Below are 25,544 nucleotides of genomic sequence, written 5' to 3' on the forward strand. Positions count from 1 at the left end.
TACTTGTTAAGTTATTTGTAAAAGTCATAGTGGAAGTTTAGTTATTGCGGAATTTATTTTCTGTTGGTGTGGAATTACTAACAAGGCGAAAAAGTTTTATGAGATTATAAGTCAGCTGTTTGTTAAAGTTTAACACGTAAGTTAGAATAATGTCACTAGCAAGCATAAAGCGGTAATACTATATTGTGGCAACTTGAACATGAAAGACGGGTTACCCGAATTTTGCATTTACAAATTATCTACTATTTATTTGTGATGCAATCAGATGTTTTAGAAATTGTAAAGGCACACTGTAGTAGAAATTAACTGTGAAAGGTCCAGCTAATATACAGACATTGCGACAGAATATTTGTAATATTTGAAATTTTGTTTCTGTTTCTTTATATCTAAGACAAAAAAAAATTAAAGACATTTTATCTAAACTCACCATATCATATATGATGATTATGTTCGCATTTCAGTATGCTGAAAAGGTTTTAGGTGATATACAGACACACTGTGTTAAAGAAAAAAGCATTTCAAACATTCGCATTTTGCTTCTGGGGTCGGTAGGAGCTGGAAAATCATCATTTCTTAACACAGTAGCATCTATTGATAGAGAAAGAATATCACAGATAACCCTTGCAGGAGGAGCTGATGGCAGTTTGACTTTTGCGGTATGGAAACCTTTACAACTACTATTGAATTATACACCTTTTTCAGATTAAATTCTATTCAAGATGGAAGACCAGACCTAAGCATGCAGACAATATTTTGAATGTTTGAGTGTCTTAGGTAAAAGAAACAGGATAACACTAAAATCATATTTCCAATTCCGTTGAAATGATAACACGGCATTTCTGTTTCGATAGTTCCTGATTCGTGTATAAATACCTGTTAATTATTGCTGTCATTCTACAAGTCGACATATAATTAGGCACGAAATCAAATTTATCCACACAAATTCTGATTTTATGTTTGTATTAAAGATACACGAGAAAAAATAAACACTGAACGCTGCTACACAGAAGCGGGAGATATTCTCGGCTTGTGACAGGAATATTTTTATAAGGAAAGGGTCGGGAAGATTCATTAAAATGATACCAATATAGGATTTATTTTTTTTGTATTTGCTAACTCTTTGCTAACTATGACAATAACCTTACTGTACACGTATTAGTATGTGAGTTTATTTTATACGAAAACAGCTGAAAGAATATCGGCCACAATACAAACTTAAAAACTTCAGAATATTAGATACAATGGGCGTGGAGGACAATGATCAAGGAGGACTCAATCTTAATGATGTTCTGTATCTTGTCAAGGGTCACATTCCACCCGATTATAAGGTAAGTGCAACACTTCTTTTTTAATAAATGAGCCAAATTCCTAAACATCATATACATTTTTTGCCGTATCGATACATTACTTTTTTCGCAACGTAAACACGTTTCAAAATAGCTTTACAGAACACAACAAAGGAAGAATGGATTACAAACTAATCTAGGCTGAACATTGATCCTGTAGAGCCTTGAATGAGTTGACCAGACGTTTGTCAAATACTTCTTTTCGGGGTGTGATTATCCTTCCGTGTGGTCAATGGGCTTTAAGGGATAGCAATATAGCTCGGTTAAACTGACTAGACGTAATGTTAAAAGACGATAATTAGTAATTTAGTGGAATCTTGTCTAATGTGATCTTTTGTGCGTCACTGTATTTTAGTGTAAGACATTATTTAACTTTCCCGCATCAAACGCAAAATGAGATCTATAATATGTAATTAATAACTTTAATATGAAGCTTGCCAGTTTAAATTATTCGAACAGATATTATCATTTATATGCATGTGTCTTTTGTTTACATTAAGTACATCATTTTTACCTTAATTATCAAACAACTCCTATTGTACACTAAGCCGAAATGTCAGATTTATATACAATGTTTAATCAATTTATCCGTCAGAAAGGTGTAAGCTGAAGATTAACCGTATGCAAATTCTCTGGGCGTATCGTTTACATAAAATTTATGCATCGTATAGCTCACAGTAATGCCTTGGTCACAAAACCGTACGATGTCCGTACGGTTTTAACAAATTGTAGGAGTCCGCCAATTTTATGTTACGTACGGCACTCGTACTGTATCCGCATGGTGTCCCTGTGACAAGAATAAATCAGTTCGGCGACGTCTGAAAAATTTGCATTTACAATCGTATGATATCTTTACGGACATCTCAGACATGTCATGCGGCTCGTATGGCGCTGGTACGGTGTCCCTGCGACAAGAATAAACTAGTTTTGCGACGTCTGAAAAATGTCCTGTTGTAGTTACTCAGCTGATTGTAACACCCTGTGAGCCCAGTGCGGACAGCGCATGTTCTCCGTACGGTGTCCTTAATACTAGTATCGTACGGACATCGTAATTTGATCAAGATAGTTCCAGTCGTGCAAGCATCAGCAAGCCTCGCAGTTTTCCAAATTCGTGCGATGCCCGTACGAGTTCCTCCGTGGCCCATGTGGTTCCCGAACTTGTCTCTTGCGAGCTGCTCCCGACTTCGAAATATTCTACGAACTTGTAAAAATCATGAGAGCTCATTGAAACATTTTCACCGAGCTTCCGAGTTATCTACGAGTTAAAAGATCAGTACGAATCAGCGATGCCCGTGCGGAAGCCGTACAAATTTTCAAAAATCGACTGAAAAAATACTCGTACGGTACTCGTAGCGTTCTTGTAACCAGGTTATTAGTCTTACACGTTCGGATATACTAGTTGCGCAACACTTTACGCTTTATGAAGTAAGCCATGTACGATTTGCTCAGGGTATAATTAGACCCCCGTCTGCTTTGTAATGATATCTCATATTCGTATTGTGTCTAAATACTACATCGAAATGCCTGTCATAGTGTTTTGGTATTAATTTAAAACTATTGCCATTTATCAATATGTTAGCTATATGTTATAAGCTTGAGTTCATTCTGTGTGCTAAAGTGTTACATTTACTTTTAAAACATACTATTCACATAATCGTGATGTCATTACTCGTAACTAAAGCGATGAGTGAGTGTTTGGTTTTCTTACTGTCTCGTTTTTATTTTGTAATAATTATATGCCAGCATCATCGACATTTAAAAAATACAACATTATCTGAGGCCAAATTATGCTCAATTTTGTTACATATAAAGTTTAATCCTGCCACACCAATTGATGAAAGAAGCCCAGAGTTCAGGCCAGAGCCAAAAGATAACGAGAAAATTCATTGCGTGGTTTTTGTATTAGATGCAACTGTCGCCGGTAATGACAATATTTCGGATGCGAGAAGAAGAAAAATAAAAGAACTACTAACTGCGTTAAAGGCTTTCAGTAAGAAATATGTTTACTTATATTTAATTCGAATAATAGACCACAGAAGGCAGACAAGAATATCTAAAATGATCCTTTTACAAATTTATTAAAACATCTACAATTTTATTTTGTCATTTTTTGTTTAGTTCATCGCCCTGTAAATATTAGTGTTGATGTTGTATACATGGACGTAAGAACTGACTACCACATTGAACAGCAGATTGAAGTCATATTCACGGGTTTTAACTAGTGTTATGCGTATTCAAAATATATGCTTTGTTATGAATCTTTAACAAATTTATCTCCTTCCAGAAGTAAATGCGTCAAAGTTAACTGTCTTCTGTTGTATTACTTTACTTAGTCATGTATTATATTAGATACTTATAGCATTATTTCATTACATGCACAGATATCCCACGGATAGTGTTATTAACAAAGATCGATGTACTCTGTGAATTTGTTGATGCAGATATAGAGAATACTTACAAAAGTGAAAAAGTTAAAGAGGCTGTAAATGTGGCGAAGGAACTGTACAAGCTTCCGGTAAAATCAGTTATTGATTTTTACTTAAAAGACATGTCTGTAAACGTGACTTTCATCTGTATGGTGGCAAAAAGTGAGGAATTAGTTTTTACAAAGTCATATGTGAACGAAAAAACATTGCTCACCGATGCGGGTTCGAAACCTCACTAGTGCTGTAGTATAATTTTTCTGAGGAAGGAAGCCATTACATTTGTAGCTTAAGTACGAAATAAAGTGTATGTTCATGCTTGGAACAATGATAGGAGAAGCCGCTGGTGTCTTTCCTTACAATTTAAAGCTGGAAATGTCACCATATAACTGAAATTGTGTGTGTCAATGTAACTCTTTGACACATTAATGCGAACTTAGAGACCAAAGCATGTCACGAAATAAGGAGTTTCAATAATACTAGATTATATAAATGAAAGCATATCAAATGCGGTACATATGCCATAGTTTCATTTTTTATTTTTATTTTTATTACGAATGTTAGTATGTTATTTTCATTTACACAAGAACATATATCATTTTTTGTAGGAGAACTGTGTTTTTCCCGTTAGAAACTATGAACGTGAGGTTGAGGCAGACTATAAGAAAGAGATACTGCATCTTCTGGCTCTAAAGCAAATGTTTAACTTTGGAGCGATTTTCCAAACCGTTCTCCCGGATCATAAAGAACTTAGAAATAGAAAGGGGAAAAACCCAAAAGATTTTCTACTTTTTTTCCTTAAAGTGTATTCTTTGATACTTTGTCTTTAAATAAATGTGTGATCGACTCTCTTCAGGTAAATTAAATGATAACAATATTCGTAAGACAGGACTTTAACAATGCACGTTTATCGGGTTTAAATGACATATCTTATTTTTTATACTTTTGTTACTTTTTTTTGGAGTGCAAAAAATAAATGAGTAAAACAGTCCCCGGTTTAGTTTGAAAAATCGGAATTTTCGCAATCAGTACCTTTTTCTTTGACTTTTTGTGATCTTTTGACACCTAAAAATATTCGGGTCTCATGAGAAAAATTTGGCCTTTTCCTTTCAAATATCTAAACACAAAAACCTTTTGGGCGCTTCAAAGTTGGCCTCCCATGGGATATTTTTTTCCCCCGGGGGGTTTTCGCTATCCCGGGGGGCCCAAATCGGGGGTTTTCTCCCACTTTAAAAAATTTGCGGGAGAAAACCCCATTGGGTTTAATAAAATTTCAAAATTTCATTTTTTATCGCTGGTAATATTTCTTAGTATTAATGTTGTGTTTTTTATATTAGACGGGAAAAAGCGTTCTGAAAATTCCCCTGGGGGTTTCCCCCCACATGTGAACGGGCGAACTCCAGCGGGAGAGTTCCCTGGGGGGGAGAATTTTCTCCTTTTTTTTGAAAATGGGGTTATTCCCTTTTTTGAAAATGGGGTTTCCCCCATTTATTTTATTTTTCAATAAGAATCAGTTTTTGGGTATTTTTACGCAACAATTTGTACTTGCAACGATTTTAAAAAAATAACAAAAATAAAAAACAAAAGAAAACAGTAATAAAATAAAATAAAAAAAAAAAAATAATAAAAAAATAAATAAATAAAAATAACAACAAAAAATGATAATAATAATAACAAAAACTCAAAATGTTTTATTTTGTGAAAAGAAGATCTCACTCAATTAATGAAAAGCTAGCACTTCTTTGAGGTAATAAATATGTTAACGCCCCACCGGGAAAAAGCCTGGGGGCGGGTTTAGGCTTCTGCGGGGAATTAACCCGTGCCCCGTTTTTTTCTCTTTTTTTACCTTTTTGGTAAAATTAAATTTGGGCATATGGCCCTTATGCAAATGTTTTACCTTTTGGAAAACTTTTTCACCGCATCTTTTTATCTAACTGAATTTAGGGGGTATTTTTGGCAGTCATTTCTTAATTTTTAGTCTGCTTTTCAAGCTTAAACTTGTTGTACCCCCGACAACAAATTTAAAGGGGGGGGGGGGTATACTGGGTTTCGGTTTGTCTGCCGCTGGCCGTCTGGCCGTCTGCCGAAACCCAATCTTGTGCCCCTCTTCCTATCCCCTTAAGAATTTAATGAAACTTCACACAAGTGATCGTCCCAAACATAGTTGTGCATGGGGCAGTAAGGTTCTTTTGAAAAAAATTGCAGATTTTGGGGATTTTGTTTTTTTGTTATTACATATACATAGACAAAATCTTGTGCGCACCATCTCCCCATCCCTTGAACAATTTAATGAAACTTCACAAAAGTGATCTTCCAAACAATTTTTGGCATGGGGATTTAGGTTCTTTTAGAAAAAGAATTTGAGAGTTAGGGGCTTTGTTTTTTTTTTTTACTATACAACACATAACACAATTTTGTGCGCCCCAAAACCTCCTCATCCCCTTGCCCAAAAATTTAAAAGAAACTTCACACAGGATCAGTAACAACAGTATTGTGCAGGGGCATGTTAGGTTTTTTCAGGCAAAATTTTGCAGAGTTTTGGGATTTTGTTTTTCTTGTTACATACTATAAAATCATTTGGCATGTGCAATCTTGTGCGTGCCTATCTCCCAAACCCTTACACACAATTTAATAAAAATTCACACAAGTGACAGTACCAACCTTTTTTGGCATGGTGCATGTTACATTTTTTAGAAAAATATTCTGCAAGTTATGGGACTTTTTTTTGTTACTATACTGTAACAACAGCTAATACAACAGCCACAAATTATGCAATCTTGTGTGGTCAAATTTGCAATGTACGTGTCGTGCTGCGGGGGACATTCTCCCTTAGTGAAAGCTCTTTTCATTCGGGCCTGCTGTTTTTTTTTCTTTTGTTTTTTTTTTTTAAAAATAATTGTTTGATTTATTTTTATTTTTTAATATTCTTTTTTAATCAGTAATTGAAAAGTTAATAAAAAATATTTTGTAGTTTGTTTAGTTAGTTTTTACAGTTCTTTTCCCAAAGAAAACAAATTTAAACGCCCAACATTAAAAAATTGAAAAAACTAATCTGTCCAAAAAACATAAACATAAATGATTTTCAAGGGGCAAAAAATTTACGTTTACGGTTTTATTTTTTCTTTGCTGGCTAATTTTGATTTCGACAAATGTGCAGCTGAAGATTAGCTTATTGTGCATTTTTTTCACCATGTTTTTTTTTCGCAATTACATGATTTGCACTTTTTAAACGACGGCAATTTCTTGACACATCCTTAAATTTTTAACAATTAAAAATCAGCAAGTACCAAAATACTGTAACAAATAATAAAAGTAAATGTTTCAAAAAATATTTTTCTTTGATATTCTTTTTACTTCGGGCCCCTTAAAACTAAAAGAAAAAAAACAATGAAATAAATAAAAATGCTTTTTTTCAAAATTTTATTTGCCGTTTCCGTTTCTAGTCTACGAGCGGATATGTCGAAATTTAAAAATGGCAGTTTTTTTTGTTTTATTTTGGGGTTTAACCCCCTTTTTTTCAACATTATTGATTAAGAACGCACAAAATATGTCAATGGTCAGTGCCATCGAGATGGTGCACTGTGACACTTTTACGGCAGGAAGCAAACGGAAAACCCATTGACGTTTTCGCCCAAAAAATCCACACCTCCTTATCGGAGCGGCAAAATTAAGGGGGTGAGCAGCAAACATCTACAAAGATAAAATCACACAAAAATCAGTAGATCGCATTTATATGAATTTCCCGTTAGGTCATCGCTTTGTGTGTTCATCTGAAACGCGTATCGATAGTACAGATGAAAACGCAAATAAAAAAACTACGATAACAAAACGCGAAAACACATGTTAAATACGCGATACTACGATAACGAAAACGTAATAATACATGTCATGAAAAAAGTGATAAAAAGCGTGTCGCTTTTTTTCCCATTGCACTGTCGCTTTTTCGTTATCAAGTATCTTTTATTTCGCTTTTACATCGTACGCGCGTTTTTTTCCTCGTACTGTTATTTTAACCCCATCTATGTCGATAATCTTTGGATCCGCCTTCGGTGCGCATTGCTTAAAATTAAAAGATTAGAAGTTATGTTTTTAAAAACTACAGTTCCCCCCCCTCAAGTTGGGCGATATGCGATTCAACCGGGGGTCCTCATTATGAAAATCATGATTTTTATTGAATCCCCCAAAGCTCAGTGCCGTTAGCCAAAGACTAACTAATTTTTTTCTTTTGATTGGCAACAAAAAGCCTTTACAGAGAAGAATTTAAGGGGGGCGAACCCCTTTCAAAAGGCTTTAAAAATTAATTTGACTGCATTTCTCTTTCCCGTAAAATCAGAAAAAAATTTTCTGATTAAAGGATATTAACTTTTCCCCTTTTGGGTTGTAACCCCGCTTTACTTTTTTTTTTTGACATGTGAAAACAAAAATGAAATGCTATTATTTCGAAGAAAACCCCCAACGTTAAATGCATTAAAATAAAAAATGTGCCATGCAAACGGGAAAAAAAAATTTCTTCGAATTTTTGGATTTTTCCGATTCAGCGGGGTTATTCGTTTATGGAATTCAACATCGAAACTTGGTTTTAAAAAAGCATTCGCTTGAATTTTATTTTCATGTAAAAAAAGCCATCATATTTGTGCCAAAAAACATCATCAAAAATTTTTGTGAAAATATTCATTTAGCCCCAAAAAAAAATGTCGATATGTTCATTGACATTCTCTTTTTTTGTTTTTAATTTTTGAAACATAGAAAACCATAGCGATTGACCGCAGAGTGTTTGCAAAATAACATATTTGGTTTTACCTGAAAAACTTATAAAACCCTAACAAGCAACAGAAATCATTTCGAATTTTTAACAGAACTAAATTAGCATGAAAAAAAAACCCCAGACCCTGCGGGGGGGAATTTCCCTATGCAATGGGCCCCGGGAAGGCGTATGATGTGAGACGTGATAGTACGAGGGTAAAAGCGACAGTACGAGATGATGAGCACAGTACGATGATGATAACGCGACATGCGATGGTAATACGCGACAGTATATGGTGATAAACGCGATAGTACGATATAAAAACCGACAGACGATAGTGACGATTGTAAAAAACGCGACAGTACGATATGATGACCGAAATACGATGAGATAACGCAAACATTGCGATGGGTAGGTACAGAGATGGTGAAATCGATGAGGTATAACGCGAAAATATGATAGTGGAAACGCGACATACATGGTGATAAGTGTAAACCTAATGAAATTGCGAAATCACGTTTTACTACGGTAACGAAAACGCGATCTACGTTTTCGATGGTGAAAACCGATGTACGACGTACTATCGCATGATCGGTTTCTGTTTTCTTAGAGTTTTGGGTTTCGCGTTTTCGTCTTCGTACCATCGAGTATCGCGTTCAGATAAAACACATTCAAAGGCGAGGGCCTAACGGAATTTCCGTACATTTAACTTTTTTAATGTCGCTTTTAACGGCAAGTTTGGGGGTTTCGAAAGCTGTTTTTTTTTTCAAAAAACACACCAATGGCTTTTTTGCGGTCATTGTTTTGCCCTTTTTTTTTAAAATATGAAAAAAAAAAAAAAAAAAAAAAAGGTTTATGAAAATATTGTAGATTCAGATAAACCCTTTATTGTCTAGTATTTGGTTTAATCGCCCCAAAAGCATCGAATATTTGCCCTTATATTTATATAATATGAAATTTGAAGTGAAAAATTTTGTTAAACAGAGAAAGAAGAAATCCAAGTTTTGTTGGGAGAAGTTTGAAAAAATCATAGCCCATGTTTTTTTGTTACGCTTCGCTTTCATCAAAACGTATTTGTGCGCACAAAAAAAAAACGAAAAAAGTAAACGCCGCGAACAACTATTATTATTTATTTCATTTACAATAGTATATTTATCAAGTTAAAATGGGCCCGGGTATCAGATGAGCAGAAAATTTATTTACTATTGTTTTAAAATTAATCTTTTTTCATTTCAACATAATTTATTTCCTTTTCAATCACAGTCGTAACTTAGTTTTTGAAAGGAATAGGCCGAAACTTTAAATACTCAAAATCTTTTATTTCTTTTTAGATTTTTATCTTTCACTGCGCGGGGACTGTGGGATTTTACTAATGAGCGTTCCTTCCTAGTGATCTACGACACCACCGACTGTGAGCCCCCCAAATTTACGACGTAAAAAAAAATAAACATCACGGAAATAGAAATTCCTTTTAAACCCTGCTTTTTTAAAACCTTACTTTTTATGTTTTCAACTTTTCAGTTTTTTTAAAACATCCCAATAAACTAAATTTTTAATTTCATTACCCGAAACAAGAAAAACAATATCATATATCAAACTTTTAAATGCTGGACACGGCTGATTCTCCTTTGTGACCAGTGTAATCCGATGGGCCCCACACCGTGCAGTTTTGATCAAATCTGCACTTTTCGCAGTTCAGTCAGCTTTTCCCTTGTAACAGTGAATGACCGCCAAATTAAAATTTGGGACAATTTATTATAAAATTTAGCAAGTAAGGGGTAAAACGTATATTTCAACTTTTTTGAAGGCTTATTTTGAGTTACCTCCTTTTGAATATTGTTACCTTTTTATGAAAAAAAAAGTTCACGAGTCAAGGGGACGGGGAGTAGAGGCGAGGGTAGGCAGAGAAAAACAGTCTTACATGATTTACCTGAAAAAATGCCTACAAAATGTTTGCTTTGCATTTCATATTCACTTTTACAAACGAAACGTTTTTTTTCGGTAGCTATGTTTGATTTTTTGGGGAATATGTGTTTCTCGCAAACTGTTCCCTTGAATATGGAAAAATTATTTTTAAAAAATTCATGATACACGTGAGTAAAAAATCATAAAAAAGGCAACATTTCTATTTACTATTTTACTAAAAATAACAACCCAAGCTTTGACGCCGAAATAAAACCAAATCCCTTAAAATGTAATATTTACAGCTGTCCATCAACATTTTGATTGTAGAAAAAATATTAAACGAATTGGTTCAAAACCCCTAAAACACAGCTTGACCGTTTAAATTTACCAACCCCCATTCATTTGCACAAAGTTAAAAGGGCCTCTATTTTACCAATCAGATACAAGGGAGAAGATAAGTCCACCAAAAAGCATACTAATTTAAAAATAGACCCTCTTTTAAATTGTGCTTTTTTTCAAAATAAAAAAATTCTTTTTGACAAAATTTTCGAAATGAGCTTGTTTACTGTCTATTAGTTGTCGGAAAGTAAATTTTATGATAATGCGGCAAATTTTAAAATAAGAATAAACACAAATTTATGTAAAATTTTTCCAGAGAATTATTTAAATATTTGAGCGAAATGTGTTTTGGTAGTACCAAGACGAAATTGCAATTAGAATGGATCGATAGCAAAAAATTTGGGAAAAATTAAAAATTAATTATTAATCAAAACCCGGATAAAATTTTGTTCCAGTTTGTTGTTTTTATTATATCCCCTTTCCCTTTAAGGAAAAAAAAAAAAAAGAAAAGAAACAGTTTAAAATTTAAAACAAATACTCGCAGATTATTAAAGATATATACAAGTGTGTCAGAAGTTTATTTCTTTTAAATTGTTTGGATCCCCTTTTTTCAAAAATCCGCTTTAAAAGAGTGCTTATTGCGAACATACTTTTTAAAGGGGGGGTCGTTTTTTAATTTCCGCAAAAATGTAAATTTAACTGGTGTTCGGTGTCGTCTTCATTTCGTTCCTTGAATTAAAAAAAAACATAAATTAAATGGCAGAAAACGAAATTTAAGATTTTAAAAATTTATTCGTTTTTAAAATATTAAAAATTTTCCCGTTATTTTTACAAAGACCACCAAATATAAAAGACTAAAATTGTTTCGTGAATTATTTGCAAGGGGACGTTAATATATGCCAACGTGCGTTTGGTGTGCTTTTTTTTTGTTTTTTTTATTATTACTCATCCAATCCTACAAGACCAAGTACAAAACCCCGATTAAATATGCAAGTTAATTCACTCTCTAGAAGCTTTTCCCGGTATTTCGTTTTTTAAAGATAACTTTTGAAAACTCAAAATTTTCATTCTTCAAAATATTGCTTAAATAGGCAAAGAAAATATACAGACTAAAGATAATAAAAAAACAAAAGCGGTAAGAGGTGTCTGATCGGTGGCAAAATTATTAAAAAAATTTATAATAAAATTATTGTATTATTTTTATTTAGAAAAACTGATAACAACGGGGGACTTTAAACGGCATATAAATTACTGTTTAAACAATGATTTTCGTCTTTACTGCCACAGGACCAAAATTGAATTCTGAAGAGTATGAATTAAAAAAAAAAAAGTGGAATTTTCCCGAAAAAAATTAATCAGAAAGTCTGCAAAACAAAAAAAATTTGAATTTTTGCTCCCTGGTATTCAAAAATAAAGAAAAATAAAAAAAAAATATGAACAAGACTGTCTCAATCGGGACTAAAGGTAGTTTTTGTAATAAAAAAATACTGCCCAGCTTAAGATTTTCAAGACATTTCGGTTTGGACAAGTTATGTGGACGCTTTTACCACGGGAAAAGGCGTTTCTTTCCCAAAAAACCGAAGTCAGACGCTCTGGCACGTGTCGGAAAGAAAATTTCTTAATTCCCTTTGCTAGTAATCTCATTCGGTATAACGTATTTATGAAAGGGCGATCCCCGCCCCGTCATACAAAAAACGGAAAGGCACCATAGTTCCCTTCTTGGGGCTCGCATTAAAAGGGGAAAATGGCTCACTATAAAATACCCTCTTGGGGGTGGGTTCAACAGGAATGGGTGTCGAAGTGATTAATTAAGTTGTACAATTGCTTTACAATTTACCAAAAATAAATGTATAAACAAATGCGTACACGCTGTGAAAAAAAAAAATAAAAACAAAAAAAAAAACAAAAAAAAAAACAAAAAAAAAAAAAACCCCCCATTTAAAAAAGAAAAGAAAATGTACGATCGATTTCAAACAGTTTTTACTTTCTTTTCATATTTTTCAAAAGCGTGTTCCCAAAATATTGCAAATTTATGACATTTGAGAAAATTTTATTTTGACTGATTAAGAAACAAACAAACATTTCCCTTTTACCTAACACATAATTTGATAAGATCAAGAGACTTTAAACCAATCTATCATTGACATAACAAGTTAAAAAAATGCAATTTTAGTCATCTAACACCAGTCCGAATTTCAATGGTCCGTAGGTCAAAATCCCCCCGTCACACCTAGGACCTTTTAAATTTTATTAGTGCCGGAGAACAACAGCTCTGATTTAAGGAATTTTTTCAGGTTTGTAGTTTTTAACCCATGTTGATTTTTATTATACATTATTTGGGGAAAAATTTAAAAAAGAAGCAAACGGAGAAACAGGTTAAAAAAAAAATACGAACAGACTTTTATATATTTTAACTTTTCATTTACATTATCGTCTGTTTGCTATTTTTTAACCCCTCAAATTGAGCGTTCGATATCTTAATACGGCCCAACTTCGGTGCTTTTTTTTCCCCCCTATGTTTACGGAAAAAAATTTTAGTTAAAAAAGTCTAAATATCATAAAATATTGCAAGTGAAAAACCCTACTCGTCGTTCGATTTTGGGTCAGTGCAATTGCGGGAAATTTCTGGTTCGGCCCTTGCGAAAACATTTTTTAATTTATTTTTTTAGCTTTTTTTATTGATTTATTTTTAAAAAACCATTGAAAAACCACGGTTTACATAAAAAATGTTTCGTACTAAATTTTTCGATCGAAACTGAAACATAATATACTTTTTTTGGGAAAAAAAATATTTTTAAACCAAGTAAGTAGTCAAAACTAATTTTCCCGAGCCCATTTAAACGAAAGAAAGATTTAAATTTTAATGTTGAACATAACCGGGCAATAACACAAAAAGGGACCGACGTTTATGCAAGGAGTCTGTTTAATCTATTTGGGTTTTAAAAAAAAGGTCATAAACAAGATGCTTTGAGCAAAATTTCACCCCACAAATTTTAGCGAAAAAAAATTTTTCTCTAAAAACCCGTAAAAAATGGCACTCTGAATATGCATACTATAATAACCAAAAATAATTGGAAGGGTAGTTTAAACCCTTTCGCTCTGAAATAATGCAGACATTTTACAAATAAATACTATTAAATTTTTACAAACAGTTGCAGGCCCCGGGGCGGATTTGTTTGCTGGGGGGGGGGGGGGGGCAAGCTGGTGGGTTCCATCCCCTCCCAGTGAAAATTTTTAAATGGCACATGAAAAGATCATTTTCCTGCAACCCGAAACCCTTTAAAGGAAGCATGAATGTATTAATATTTTAAAGGAAAAATCTACTTTTTTTAAAAATTTCACAAGCCTTTTCAAGTATGTATGATTGACATTTACAGGATGGACTTTTTTTCTGTATGATACCCATTGAAAAAAATGTTGAAGTTTTTAAAATGATTTTAAATAGAAGCCAATACTATATGATTTTTCCCCCATTTTTTGATTTCATGAGGAACTGAGCCAGTCTATACATCCAATATTACAATTTTAAAATCATCCTTTAGAAAATCTCTAGAATAGATGGGTTTTGTCCTTGAACATAAAAAAAAAAAAAAATCAAGAAATATCGTAATTTTTCATCTATGGGGGTAGTCAATTATTAAGGGTATCCTAATGCAAAATGGCCCAATTTTTTAGATTTCCAACAAAACAACGAAAATTTAAATTATATTTACATCACAACAATGACAAGAACTCTTTAAATGTACAAAGATCTAAAAAAATAAATAGATGGTATTTTATACTTCTTGCTGTACAAATATAAAACACAGACATATTAAATGATATTTTTATTATGAAAGCCCCCTAAATAAGGTTTTTGAGCGTTTTGTAAGATTTACGAAAACTACTTTTTAAAAAATAGAGATTTTAAGAAAGGTTATTGGGCCCAAAAGAGTAAAATTTATACAGATTTCAAATTCAAAATTTTTTTAAAAAAAAAAGAAAAGGAAAAATATCTATAAATTTAATAAATTTGGGAAGGGGCCTTAAGTAAAAAAAAAATACAAAACCTCATAATGTTTCAAATTTTATATTCATTTTATGATTTTCTTAACAAAACCAACAATGTAAAATCATTTTTTAACACTTCCCAAAAATAAAAAACAAAAATTTCTCCACTCCCAATCAATTTCCCATCAAGCGACAATGAACATGCACAGATTTAAAATTTTATCGTGACATGCCCGGGGCTAATTTTCCACTACCGGACACGGTTTATGGCTCTTTAGCCTTGGATTCGCAACAAGCCAGTTGCGATGGTGTAAAATTTGTTAATTGGGGCCCATGTAATAAAAATCGTAACTACCAGCCAGCTGGGGGGGGGGGGGGGGGGGGGGGGGCCCCCCGGCCCCCACCTGGACACGTGCCCGTGTTTGAAAAGAACAGTTTAAAAACATTTACCCGAATGTTTTGGGGGGTTTCTTTAATGAAACTTTTTTTGCTCTATTTTTTCTGCCCCCACATGTTTATTGATTTGTTTTTGCTTTTAAAAATAATTTTTAAAAACAATAAATATCAGAAAAATTTTTCATAATATGATTTTTAAAGATAAATGATACTTGTCAAAATGGTAGATTCATAATAATAGAAACGTAGCAATTATTGTACTTCGTTTAATTTAAAAGTTTTAGCTGTTAAAATTGCACGTTTTTTTTTTTTTTTTTTTTTTTTTTTGCCTCTTCAATAAAAACTTTCCCATTTTAAGTCATAACCCCAAGGGGATTTCTTAAAGAAAGATGAGAAAAAATTAAGATTTAACGCAAATCACCCGGGGTAACACTTTTCATAGTATTAGTTTTCACTTCGAAGTCGCGGATTTGAAATTTTTTACATTAGGGGCGGTTTTTCCATTGTAACGCATTTTCTTTCACTTTTTAAACACCTCATTTTTTAATAATTTGGTAACGGGGGTTTTTGACGGCTTTAATGTCATTTTTTTTTTTAAATTAAATGAAGTATTTGCCGTTTAAAAAAGTTAAAAGTTAGCTTATGAAAAAAAAGTCTGCCAAATCAAAAATTTCAAGTGAAAACTATAAATTCTGCTTAATTTGTTTGGTTGAAAACATAAAAAGTTTGGGGGGTTGGGCGGGTTGTAAACCAACAATGTCTTTTGGCGTTTTTAGGTCATTTTTCATATTTGGCGGGTTTAATTAAAGGGGGTTCGCGGGGGTTCCTACGAAAATTTCGAATAAGATTTAAAAAATGAATTAGGTCGATGTACTAACACTCCGCTTTCATTTGGAAAAAAGAAAATGTTCCGAGTCCCCTTTTCCCTTTTAAGAGGCCACCTGGCGGCATAATTTTTTTAAGGGAAATCGCCGTTTTTTTTAAATAACTCATTAAAAATTAATGTTATTACATTTTTTAAAACTCAGGAAAAAGCAAATTCAATGTTGTTTTTTACATTTTGTTTTTGTAAATTTTTTCATTTGGAAAATGCTTTGATAAAAGATTCCGTATAGGGGGGGGAAAAATGGCGAAAATATTCAATGAATTTTAGGCCGTTTAGACGAAATAAAATAAAATGGAACGGTCAAAGATCTTGATTTTTAAATATATTCTTCTTTAATCATTTCTGAACAATAAAATAAAATAAAAATAGGGGGTCTTCACGGCAGATTTTTTGCAAATTTACTTTTTATTTGTTTTGGTAATGTAAATTTTGTGACGTTGATACACAATGACGGCGTTAACGTCGCGCAAACGCTGATTTCATTATGTCTTTCATTGATATAAACAGGACCTTCAGAGTTCACAAAAATCTTAGAATCTTTTTTATTTGAATGTATTCACATGATGTACATTGTTGCGTATTTTGCAGTCACTATCTATCTATTATCTAGTAATATACACCAGAGTCAGTTAAAGCTACTTGCCCACAGTTTCGGTGAAATTTTTCAACATGTTCATGTTCACCAAGTTTGGCACAAAATGTGAATATGTCGCGCTAAAACTTGTACTATAACTACTGAATATGGTTGGTATAAGTGGTTGAATTTTTTTATGAAAATGTTTAATCTTGCATAACTCGCGTATCTGGCTCCGTATTTAAGGGTTAGTAAAGTGTTGGGGGGACGGGGATGGGGGTGTAGAAAAAAATCTTATCAGCTTATCCGCTATGAATTAAAACGGAGCTGTCAAAATTCTTTATTTTCAAACATAGGTTTCTTTAATTATTCCGAAGAAAACAGAAAAAAAAGAGTGATTTGCAAATTTACATTGAGCTGCGCCATATGAAAACCAACATAGTGGCTTTGCGACCAGCATGGATCCAGACAAGCCTGCGCATCCGCGCAGTCTTGTCAAGACTCCATGTTGTTCGCTTTCAAAGCCTATTGCAATTAGAGAAACTGTTAACGAACAGCATAGATCCGGACCAGACTGCGCGGATGCAAAACCATTATGTTGGTTTTCTCATGGCGCGGCTCATTTTACCTTTTGTATGAAATGTTTAAGTGCGAAACTGAACGACAGACCTTATTGTTTTTCAATATTTCAAGTGACTAGCTAACAACGAAGATACAAGATACGTAATGGGGTGAAACTGTTTTCCAGACAAAAATGAAATACATTTTTAACGAAAAGGAACATTTTGAAGGGTGGCTAAAACATCAATATGTTTCTTTTTTGTTATGATATGTAACTTTATTTAGAGGTTTTGATTTTCATTATAATTCTAATTGTGTAACCTATATTGATATTTTCAATAAATAAAATCACGGAATCTTAAGCAGATGATGGATAAATGAGATAATGCCTCTTACGGTAAAAATGTACTTCAGTCTGTGAACTTGAAACCGTTACTTGAATAAAGCTCATTTTGGTGCCGCTTAGTGCATTAAATTTATAACGTCAACGTGAATGCACAATGCAAACCGTATTGAGGGAAAACTTGCTTTGAAATGACAGAACAAAAATAAAGCTTTAGTTCATTTCGCTTCGAAACATTCAGAAAATAATATAAAACAGATACAGTCGACGCAGACAATATTTTAGGATGGAAAGATGGAAGAAGGGTGGTCTAACTAAGGCTGCTCTTGCGAAAGGTTTAGAGGCATGCGTTCATTGTTCAGACTCGCTGTTTCTTTCAGATATTTTCAAGGAAACGCGCTTTCGACACGGTTCACTGTTGTACATACAAAAGTTTCGATTATAGAATTTTGGCGGCAAATGGGATCATTCTTATTTGATGAAGGTTTTATTCCAAAATCGAAGTATGGTATTCCAGTGCTGAATGTAATATCAAAAAAATAACCACTATGATTTCATCTCGTGCATTTCTTTTGTTTCAAAAATTTTAAAAGACGGATAAAACTAAGAAATAAATAAAACCACCATTTACATGTACTTTGAAATGTTTTCGCCAGAATGCTGAAAACGAAATATTTGACTGGTATTTAGTGTAAAAGTGCATTTTGACACAGATGCGAATAAATTCGGATATTTCAGGACTGCAACTCACTGCAGACCTAGAACGCCTGTATAAATTACAGACTCCGGTATATACCGGATTCAAGCAATTTGAATGAAAATTATCTTTAATGTATATATTTTGTGACCATTGTAATACTAACCCTAACCTTTTGTCAGTATATTATACATATTATACACTAAATGCATGCTGTCGTACAATAATTTGCGTATTTTTGCCGTGCGCTCCGACTGATAATCTGTTCAGGACATGCGCAGAAGACCGTCCCAGCTATGACAGACTGCAATGAGCAACATCGCATAAAGAATGTCCGTGACATTGAGCGCAAAGTGAACAGAAGTTACGGTATGCAAGCATTCAAATGGGGATTTTACATTTATGCGTTTTGAAGCGCCTTGTCAGATTTTTCTGTTAATTTTATTTTCACAGTCTTGCATATCATGGATCACATATGTATCATAATTAAAATGATTATAGTGAAGTCTACAAGTAACCACCGACTGGATATATTCCTTAATGAATTACTGTGATCATTGCGTTGAAGATCCACAGCTTAAAAATGTACCATGGATTGATTACAGTGAAGTCTTCATGCATTAAGTTAGCTCTAAAACTGTTTCAAAAATGGATAAAACAATTTAGCAGATGCGTATAGGTTGCACACAATGCTAATTACGACGCCAGTATTCAGAAATCCATGTGAATATAGACTCTGTTCTTGCAGACAGCTAGTCTAATAGAATTTGAGACAGGCTGAAATTTTAATACCCTGACAGACTGAACGGCAAGGGTTTCCTAGTCATCATTTTTTTAAATGACATTTCACATAATAATATAAACAAAATAATTAGCGTCTTTAAGGAAATTGTTGAACTTACATAGAAGTATATTTCTAGATGATATACTTAGATTGTAAATTACTTACTGAAACTGTAAATAATGTGAATCTATTTAGTAAAAATATTTCATTTTTGTGTACTTTCATCATCCTGTATATACAAAAATGTATCTTTAAAGGACATAATGAACAAACGTTTGTGTGACGTTAACACCATAAATGACGTATCAACGTCACAATATTTACATTACCAAAACAAAATAAAAAGTAAATTTACAAAAAATCTGCCGTGAAGACCCCCTATTTTTATTTTATTTTCTTGTTCAGAAATGATTAAAGAAGAATATATTTGAAAGTCAAGAATTTTGACCGTTCCGTTTTATCTTATTTCAGCTAAACGGCCAAGAAACACATTGAATATTTTCGCCATTTTTACCCACCCCTACTACGGATATCTCTTTATTTAAGCATTTTCTTAATAAAATAATTTACAAAATGCGACGTGTAAACAATAACATTGAATTTAGCTATATCCCTGAGTTTGAAAAAATGTAATAACATTAATTTTAATGCGATTATTACAGAAAAATGGCGTTTTCCCTTGAAAAATACATGTGCCGCTAGGTGGCGCTCTTCAAAGGAAATGTGGACTCGGAACGATTTTCTTTTTTCTCCAAATGAAACACAGGATATGTTAGTACTTACAGACTTAATATCAGTCTTATATCACATACTTCGAAATTTTCGTAGGAACCCCGCGAACCACCTTAAGAGAATCCACAAAAATAAATAAACAAACTCATTTTGGTTATCGTAAATTCTTACGTTTGCTTCTGGTTGGACATGCGCACATTCATACTTTACGACTTACTAGACTGTGTGTGTGTATGTGTTTGTTTAATTTTTTTTTTGTCTTTCTTTTTGACAAAATGTATCAATTTATTGCACTCGAACAGTGAGTAAATGATTTTAAGTTCATGATAAAATGTGATGATTTCAGGTATGTCGGTTCATAAAGACGCCTGATGTCGGGACGGTGAAGGCACGTCTACAAGATAATGTGGTGTAAACAGATGGTAAACGTAATTTCCGGACACAGATGCGACTTGCAAGGGTCAAAATCTTTATATTATGGTAAGTACCATAAACGTGTGGTACGGTGGTCTAGAGTGAATAATATAAAATAAGACGAAGTCTCAAAGCGAGCTCAAAGAAATCAGATTTAGCTAAAAAATAATATACATGTCATTTATATGAGTAGTATAGGCATTGGTTTGTGTGTAAACAAACGGGCGCCATCTTGGATGACCTAGTTACTATAATTAGTAACTCATTTGCATATAAGAATTCATAATAAGTGCGCGTGTGTGGCGGCCATTTTGAATTCTAATGACGTATTTATGAAAATGCTTAGGAATGTCTTGTATACTTATCTAGGGCGTGTTCGCGCATATCGAGGGTCAGCCCTACAGGTCACAATAGCCTAAATAGTTTTCCCTATATCTTCTATATAAAACTGACTTTTTTTCAAAGAGCTAGCAAACATAGCTAGACCCATTTCAGAGAACAAATCCTTTCCTCATTTTAAAGAGTTATGATAAAACTGATATAAAATGAAGAGAAAAGTAGGGGTCATGTATCTTCTAAGAGAGATTTCTCTGGTCACATTACTGTAAACTGACATCAAAATCACACTTCTGTGACCCGGAAGTACTACTCATACTAAAATTGAGCTTGACTTCACCGAATACAACCTGCTCTCCCACGTTTCCTACCAAAATGTCAACAATACATCCACAGTGAAATCTAAACAAAAACTAGCCTCAATTTAGACCTCTGTTAAGCGAAAAATTAGTATTCAAATACCTGGCAGCCATTACGCGACTAGACCAGATGGCTCACACGCTGGTTCCTTTTAGTTTAGTTAGGCCGGGAGATAACACGAAAACAAAGCTATACGCATGCGTAATAAAGAAACTCTAGTATAAAAATCATTCGAAAGAAAATGTATAATATAATTACGTACGGCTGACCAGTCATTAAAACTATACGAGAATACCTATTTATAAAATGAAATTAAAAGACAAACTATTACGCACTCAACGGATGTAAACCCGTCGATATCCCACGCTAAAATGAACCAACACTTTTAGAATACAGATTAATACCGTCGTTTCTAAACATAAAATAGCCAATCAGACGGCAGGGAAACTAACCAATAAAACGTCTCAAATAAAGTCGTTTTGACCAATGAAAACGTCGAAATTTTAACCAATCGACGCTCAGTATTATTAACGAATGACATCGCGAATTCAGAAAGCGAATCGTATATAAGAGAGTGCACAGCCGTCATCCATTGGAATTCATACGGGTGACATGGAAAACTTTACCGTTAACACTTTCACCGGCGCGGACGAATTTTGCGGGGATCAGGCGTTCTCTTCTGCAAATGACAACGGTAAGTCTGAATACTGATCAGAGAATAAACTATTTTGACAGGCTTAAATCCGTACTATAACGTACAAATACGATGATTTTACATAGCGCGATTTATGAGCGCATTAATATAATGATTACAATTTCTTTAATAAACCCGATACGAAATACAATAGAAATAATTAACTAAATTATTCATACAACTTACCAGTCCGGATAAATTCGCCTAATGAATCAGTGGTTGAATAGAAATATCGTTTCACTACCAACAGCCGATCGGAATGCATTATTTTGACAAGCGGTAACGTTTTTCCAATACAGGTTGAGACACGTATCGCTTTACGTCTACTCCGCGCTACATATTTATCGATTTTAAACAGCGCCGTTAACGCTTTATACATAATTATAGAAATGATTATAGCAAAATGTCATGAATTTACCCGATACGAAAATGAAACAGAAATACCTAATTTAATCGTTCATACAACTTACCTGTCCGGATAAATTCGCCTAATGAATCAAATCTTTAGATGGTTGAATAGAAATATCGTTTCACTACCAACAGCCAATCGGAATGCAGTATTTTGACAAGCGGTAACATTTTTCCAATACACCTGACAGGTTAAGACCCGTATCGCTTTGCGTCTACTCCGCGCTATATATATATTGATTTTAAAGAGCGCCGTTAACGCTTCATACATAAGTATAGAAATGATTAAAGCAAAATGTCTTTAATAAACTCGATACGAAAATGAAATACAAGCACCTAATTTAATCGTTCATACAGCATAAACCGTGATGTGCGCTTTACCTGAGATCCTTTAACCGAATGATATTTACCTGTAGAACTGGAGTATTAAACACTTCGCTACCTACAACCAATCAGGAAGCAGATTTTTGACAAGCGATAGCGCGTAGTTTAACATTTGGCCGCAATATTGAGCGCGTTTTATAATTTCAGTGTATAGCTTTATAAATACTAACGGAATTAAAAAGCTAGGTTATTGAGTTTATTTATTTCCTCTAAACGGTTTTTAATGTGATAATAGAAAGGAATGTTTACTGTTCTTTAATACATAGATGAATAACTATTGACACGGCAGTCAATTAAGCACGATGGCTGTCTTACCTTACCTATCTGTTAAAAAAACGTAAAGTACAACATTTCTCTATTATGCTTGGAACGGCTTTAGCAGTGTTGGTATCAAATGAAAGGTTTTGACGAGTACTATTGACAAAATGATTTGTTTTATCACATATCCAAAATTGCAGCGATTGAATTTACGGGGCGAAGTATAATAAATAGAGCCAAAGCAACGTTCTATTTGTTAATATAACTTATAGCATTGCTTTGATTTGCTAGCGATTACGGCGCATTTTGATTGGTCGCACAGGGATCACACGCATATAAGTCAAAAGTAAACTTAACCATGACTGAGGGGTTACGAGTTACTGTATATACCTTACACCACCTCCTCTCCCGCCTCCTCCTCCTCCACACCTCCTTCTCTCCTCCTCCTCCTCCTCCACTCCTCCTCCTCCTTCTCCTCCTCAACTCCTCCTTTTCCACTCCTCCTCGTCCTCCTCCTCTCCTCCTCCACTCCTCCTCCTCCTCCTCTCCACTCCTCCTCCTCCTCCAATCCTCTCCTTCCTCTTCCACTTCACTCCTCCTCCACTCCTCCTCCTCCTCCACTCCTCCTCCTCTCGTCCTCCTCCTCCATCCTCCTCCTCCACTGCCTCTCCTCCTCCACTTCCTCCTCCTCCACTCCTCCTCCTCCTCTTCTTTCTCCTCTGCCCAAGAAAGCGTAAGAATGGCAAACAGAATAAAGCAGTGTCTTTTTGATAAAAGAGACTTACATCGATTTCACAAATGCATCAGTGTCCTGTTTGCCATCAGTCTTTCTCTAGGATCGACAACATGCGGAGACATCAACGTTATGTCCACGGAAATGACGAAGCCACTGACAGTTTTTCATCGCCATTACAAGCATGGGACATCTCAAGAGAGATCACGTTTCAACATCCATTTTCTATGGTCGTTTCAGGACCAAGTGGTAGTGGAAAAACTGTCAGTGGCTTCGTCATTTCCGTGGACATAACGTTGATGTCTCCGCATGTTGTCGATCCCAGAGAAAGACTGATGGCAAACAGGACACTGATGCATTTGTGAAATCGATGTAAGTCTCTTTTATCAAAAAGACACTGCTTTATTCTGTTTGCCATTCTTACGCTTTCTTGGGGCAGAGGAGAAAGAAGAGGAGGAGGAGGAGTGGAGGAGGAGGAAGTGGAGGAGGAGGAGGCAGTGGAGGAGGAGGAGTGGAGGAGGAGGACGAGAGGAGGAGGAGAGGAGGAGGAGGAGTGGAGGAGGAGGAGTGGAAGAGGAGGAGAGGAGTGGAGGAGGAGGAGGAGTGGAGGAGGAGGAGGAGGAGGAGGAGGAGGAGGAGTGGAGGAGGAGGAGGAGGAGTGGAAAAGGAGGAGGAGTTGAGGAGGAGAAGGAGGAGGAGGAGTGGAGGAGGAGGAGGAGGAGAGAAGGAGGTGTGGAGGAGGAGGAGGAGGGAGAGGAGGTGGTGTAGGTATATACAGTAACTCGTAACCCCTTCAGTCATGGTTAAGTTTACTTTTGACTTATATGCGTGTGATCCCTGTGCGACCAATCAAAATGCGCCGTATCGCTAGCAAATCAAAGCAATGCTATAAGTTATATTAACAAATCAGAACGTTGCTTTGGCTCTATTTATTATACTTCGCCCCGTAAATTCAATCGCTGCAATTTTGGATATGTGATAAAACAAATCATTTTGTCAATAGTACTCGTCAAAACCTTTCATTTGATACCAAACACTGCTAAAGCCGTTCCAAGCATAATAGAGAAATGTTGTACTTTACGTTTTTTAACAGATAGGTAAGGTAAGACAGCCATCGTGCTTAATTGACTGCCGTGTCAATAGTTATTCATCTATGTATTAAAGAACAGTAAACATTCCTTTCTATTATCACATTAAAAAACCGTTAGAGGAAATAAATAAACTCAATAACCTAGCTTTTTAATTCCGTTAGTATTTATAAGCTATACACTGAAATTATAAAACGCGCTCAATAATGCGGCCAAATGTTAAACTACGCGCTATCGCTTGTCAAAATTCTGCTTCCTGATTGGTTGTAGGTAGCGAAGTGTTATATACTCCAGTTCTACAGATAAATATCATTCGGTTAAAGGATCTCAGGTAAAGCGCACATCACGGTTTATGCTGTATGAACGATTAAATTAGGTGCTTGTATTTCATTTTCGTATCGAGTTTATTAAAGACATTTTTGCTTTAATCATTTCTATACTTATGTATGAAGCGTTAACGGCGCTCTTTAAAATCAATATATATATAGCGCGGAGTATGACGCAAAGCGTATACGGGTCTTAACTGTCAGGTGTATTGGAAAAAATGTTACCGCTTGTCAAAATACTGCATTCCGATTGGCTGTTGGTAGTGAAACGATATTTCTATTCAACCATCTAAAGATTTGATTCATTAGGCGAATGTTATCGGACAGGTAAGTTGTATGAACGATTAAATTAGGTATTTCTGTTTCATTTTCGTATCGGGTAAATTCATGACATTTTGCTATAATCATTTCTATAATTATGTATAAAGCGTTAACGGCGCTGTTTAAAATCGATAAATATGTAGCGCGGAGTAGACGTAAAGCGATACGTGTCTCAACCTGTATTGGAAAAAACGTTACCGCTTGTCAAAATAATGCATTCGATCGGCTGTTGGTAGTGAAACGATATTTCTATTCAACCATTGATTCATTAGGCGAATTTATCCGGACTGGTAAGTTGTATGAATAATTTAGTTAATTATTTCTATTGTATTTCGTATCGGGTTTATTAAAGAAATTGTAATCATTATATTAATGCGCTCATAAATCGCGCTATGTAAAATCATCGTATTTGTACGTTATAGTACGGATTTAAGCCTGTCAAAATAGTTTATTCTCTGATCAGTATTCAGACTTACCGTTGTCATTTGCAGAAGAGAACGCC

At 34.4% G+C, this 25,544-nt stretch overlaps 1 protein-coding gene across 1 annotated transcript; it reads left to right on the plus strand.

The window, feature by feature from the left end:
* Nucleotides 1–454: 454 nt before the first annotated feature.
* LOC128550968 (interferon-induced protein 44-like) lies at nucleotides 455–20,135 on the plus strand. Its single transcript, XM_053531173.1, has 6 exons — nucleotides 455–656; nucleotides 1,188–1,328; nucleotides 3,159–3,336; nucleotides 3,728–3,861; nucleotides 4,378–4,497; nucleotides 20,067–20,135. Exons 2-6 carry the CDS (start codon nucleotides 1,242–1,244, stop codon nucleotides 20,133–20,135), a joined length of 588 nt encoding a protein of 195 aa, XP_053387148.1. The 5' UTR covers nucleotides 455–656; nucleotides 1,188–1,241.
* The last annotated feature ends 5,409 nt before the right edge of the window (nucleotides 20,136–25,544 follow it).

The sequence above is a fragment of the Mercenaria mercenaria genome, chromosome 19 (assembly GCF_021730395.1).
Source record: "Mercenaria mercenaria strain notata chromosome 19, MADL_Memer_1, whole genome shotgun sequence".
Classification (NCBI taxonomy): Eukaryota; Metazoa; Mollusca; class Bivalvia; order Venerida; family Veneridae; genus Mercenaria; species Mercenaria mercenaria.

Coding starts and splice junctions, on each gene's coding strand:
- LOC128550968 (XM_053531173.1), top strand. CDS start 1,242: ATGGGCGTGGAGGACAATGATCAAGGAGGACTCAATCTTAATGATGTT. Junction 1,329..3,158: donor ACATTCCACCCGATTATAAG/GTAAGTGCAACA, acceptor TTACATATAAAG/TTTAATCCTGCCACACCAAT. Junction 3,862..4,377: donor AGGAACTGTACAAGCTTCCG/GTAAAATCAGTT, acceptor CATTTTTTGTAG/GAGAACTGTGTTTTTCCCGT.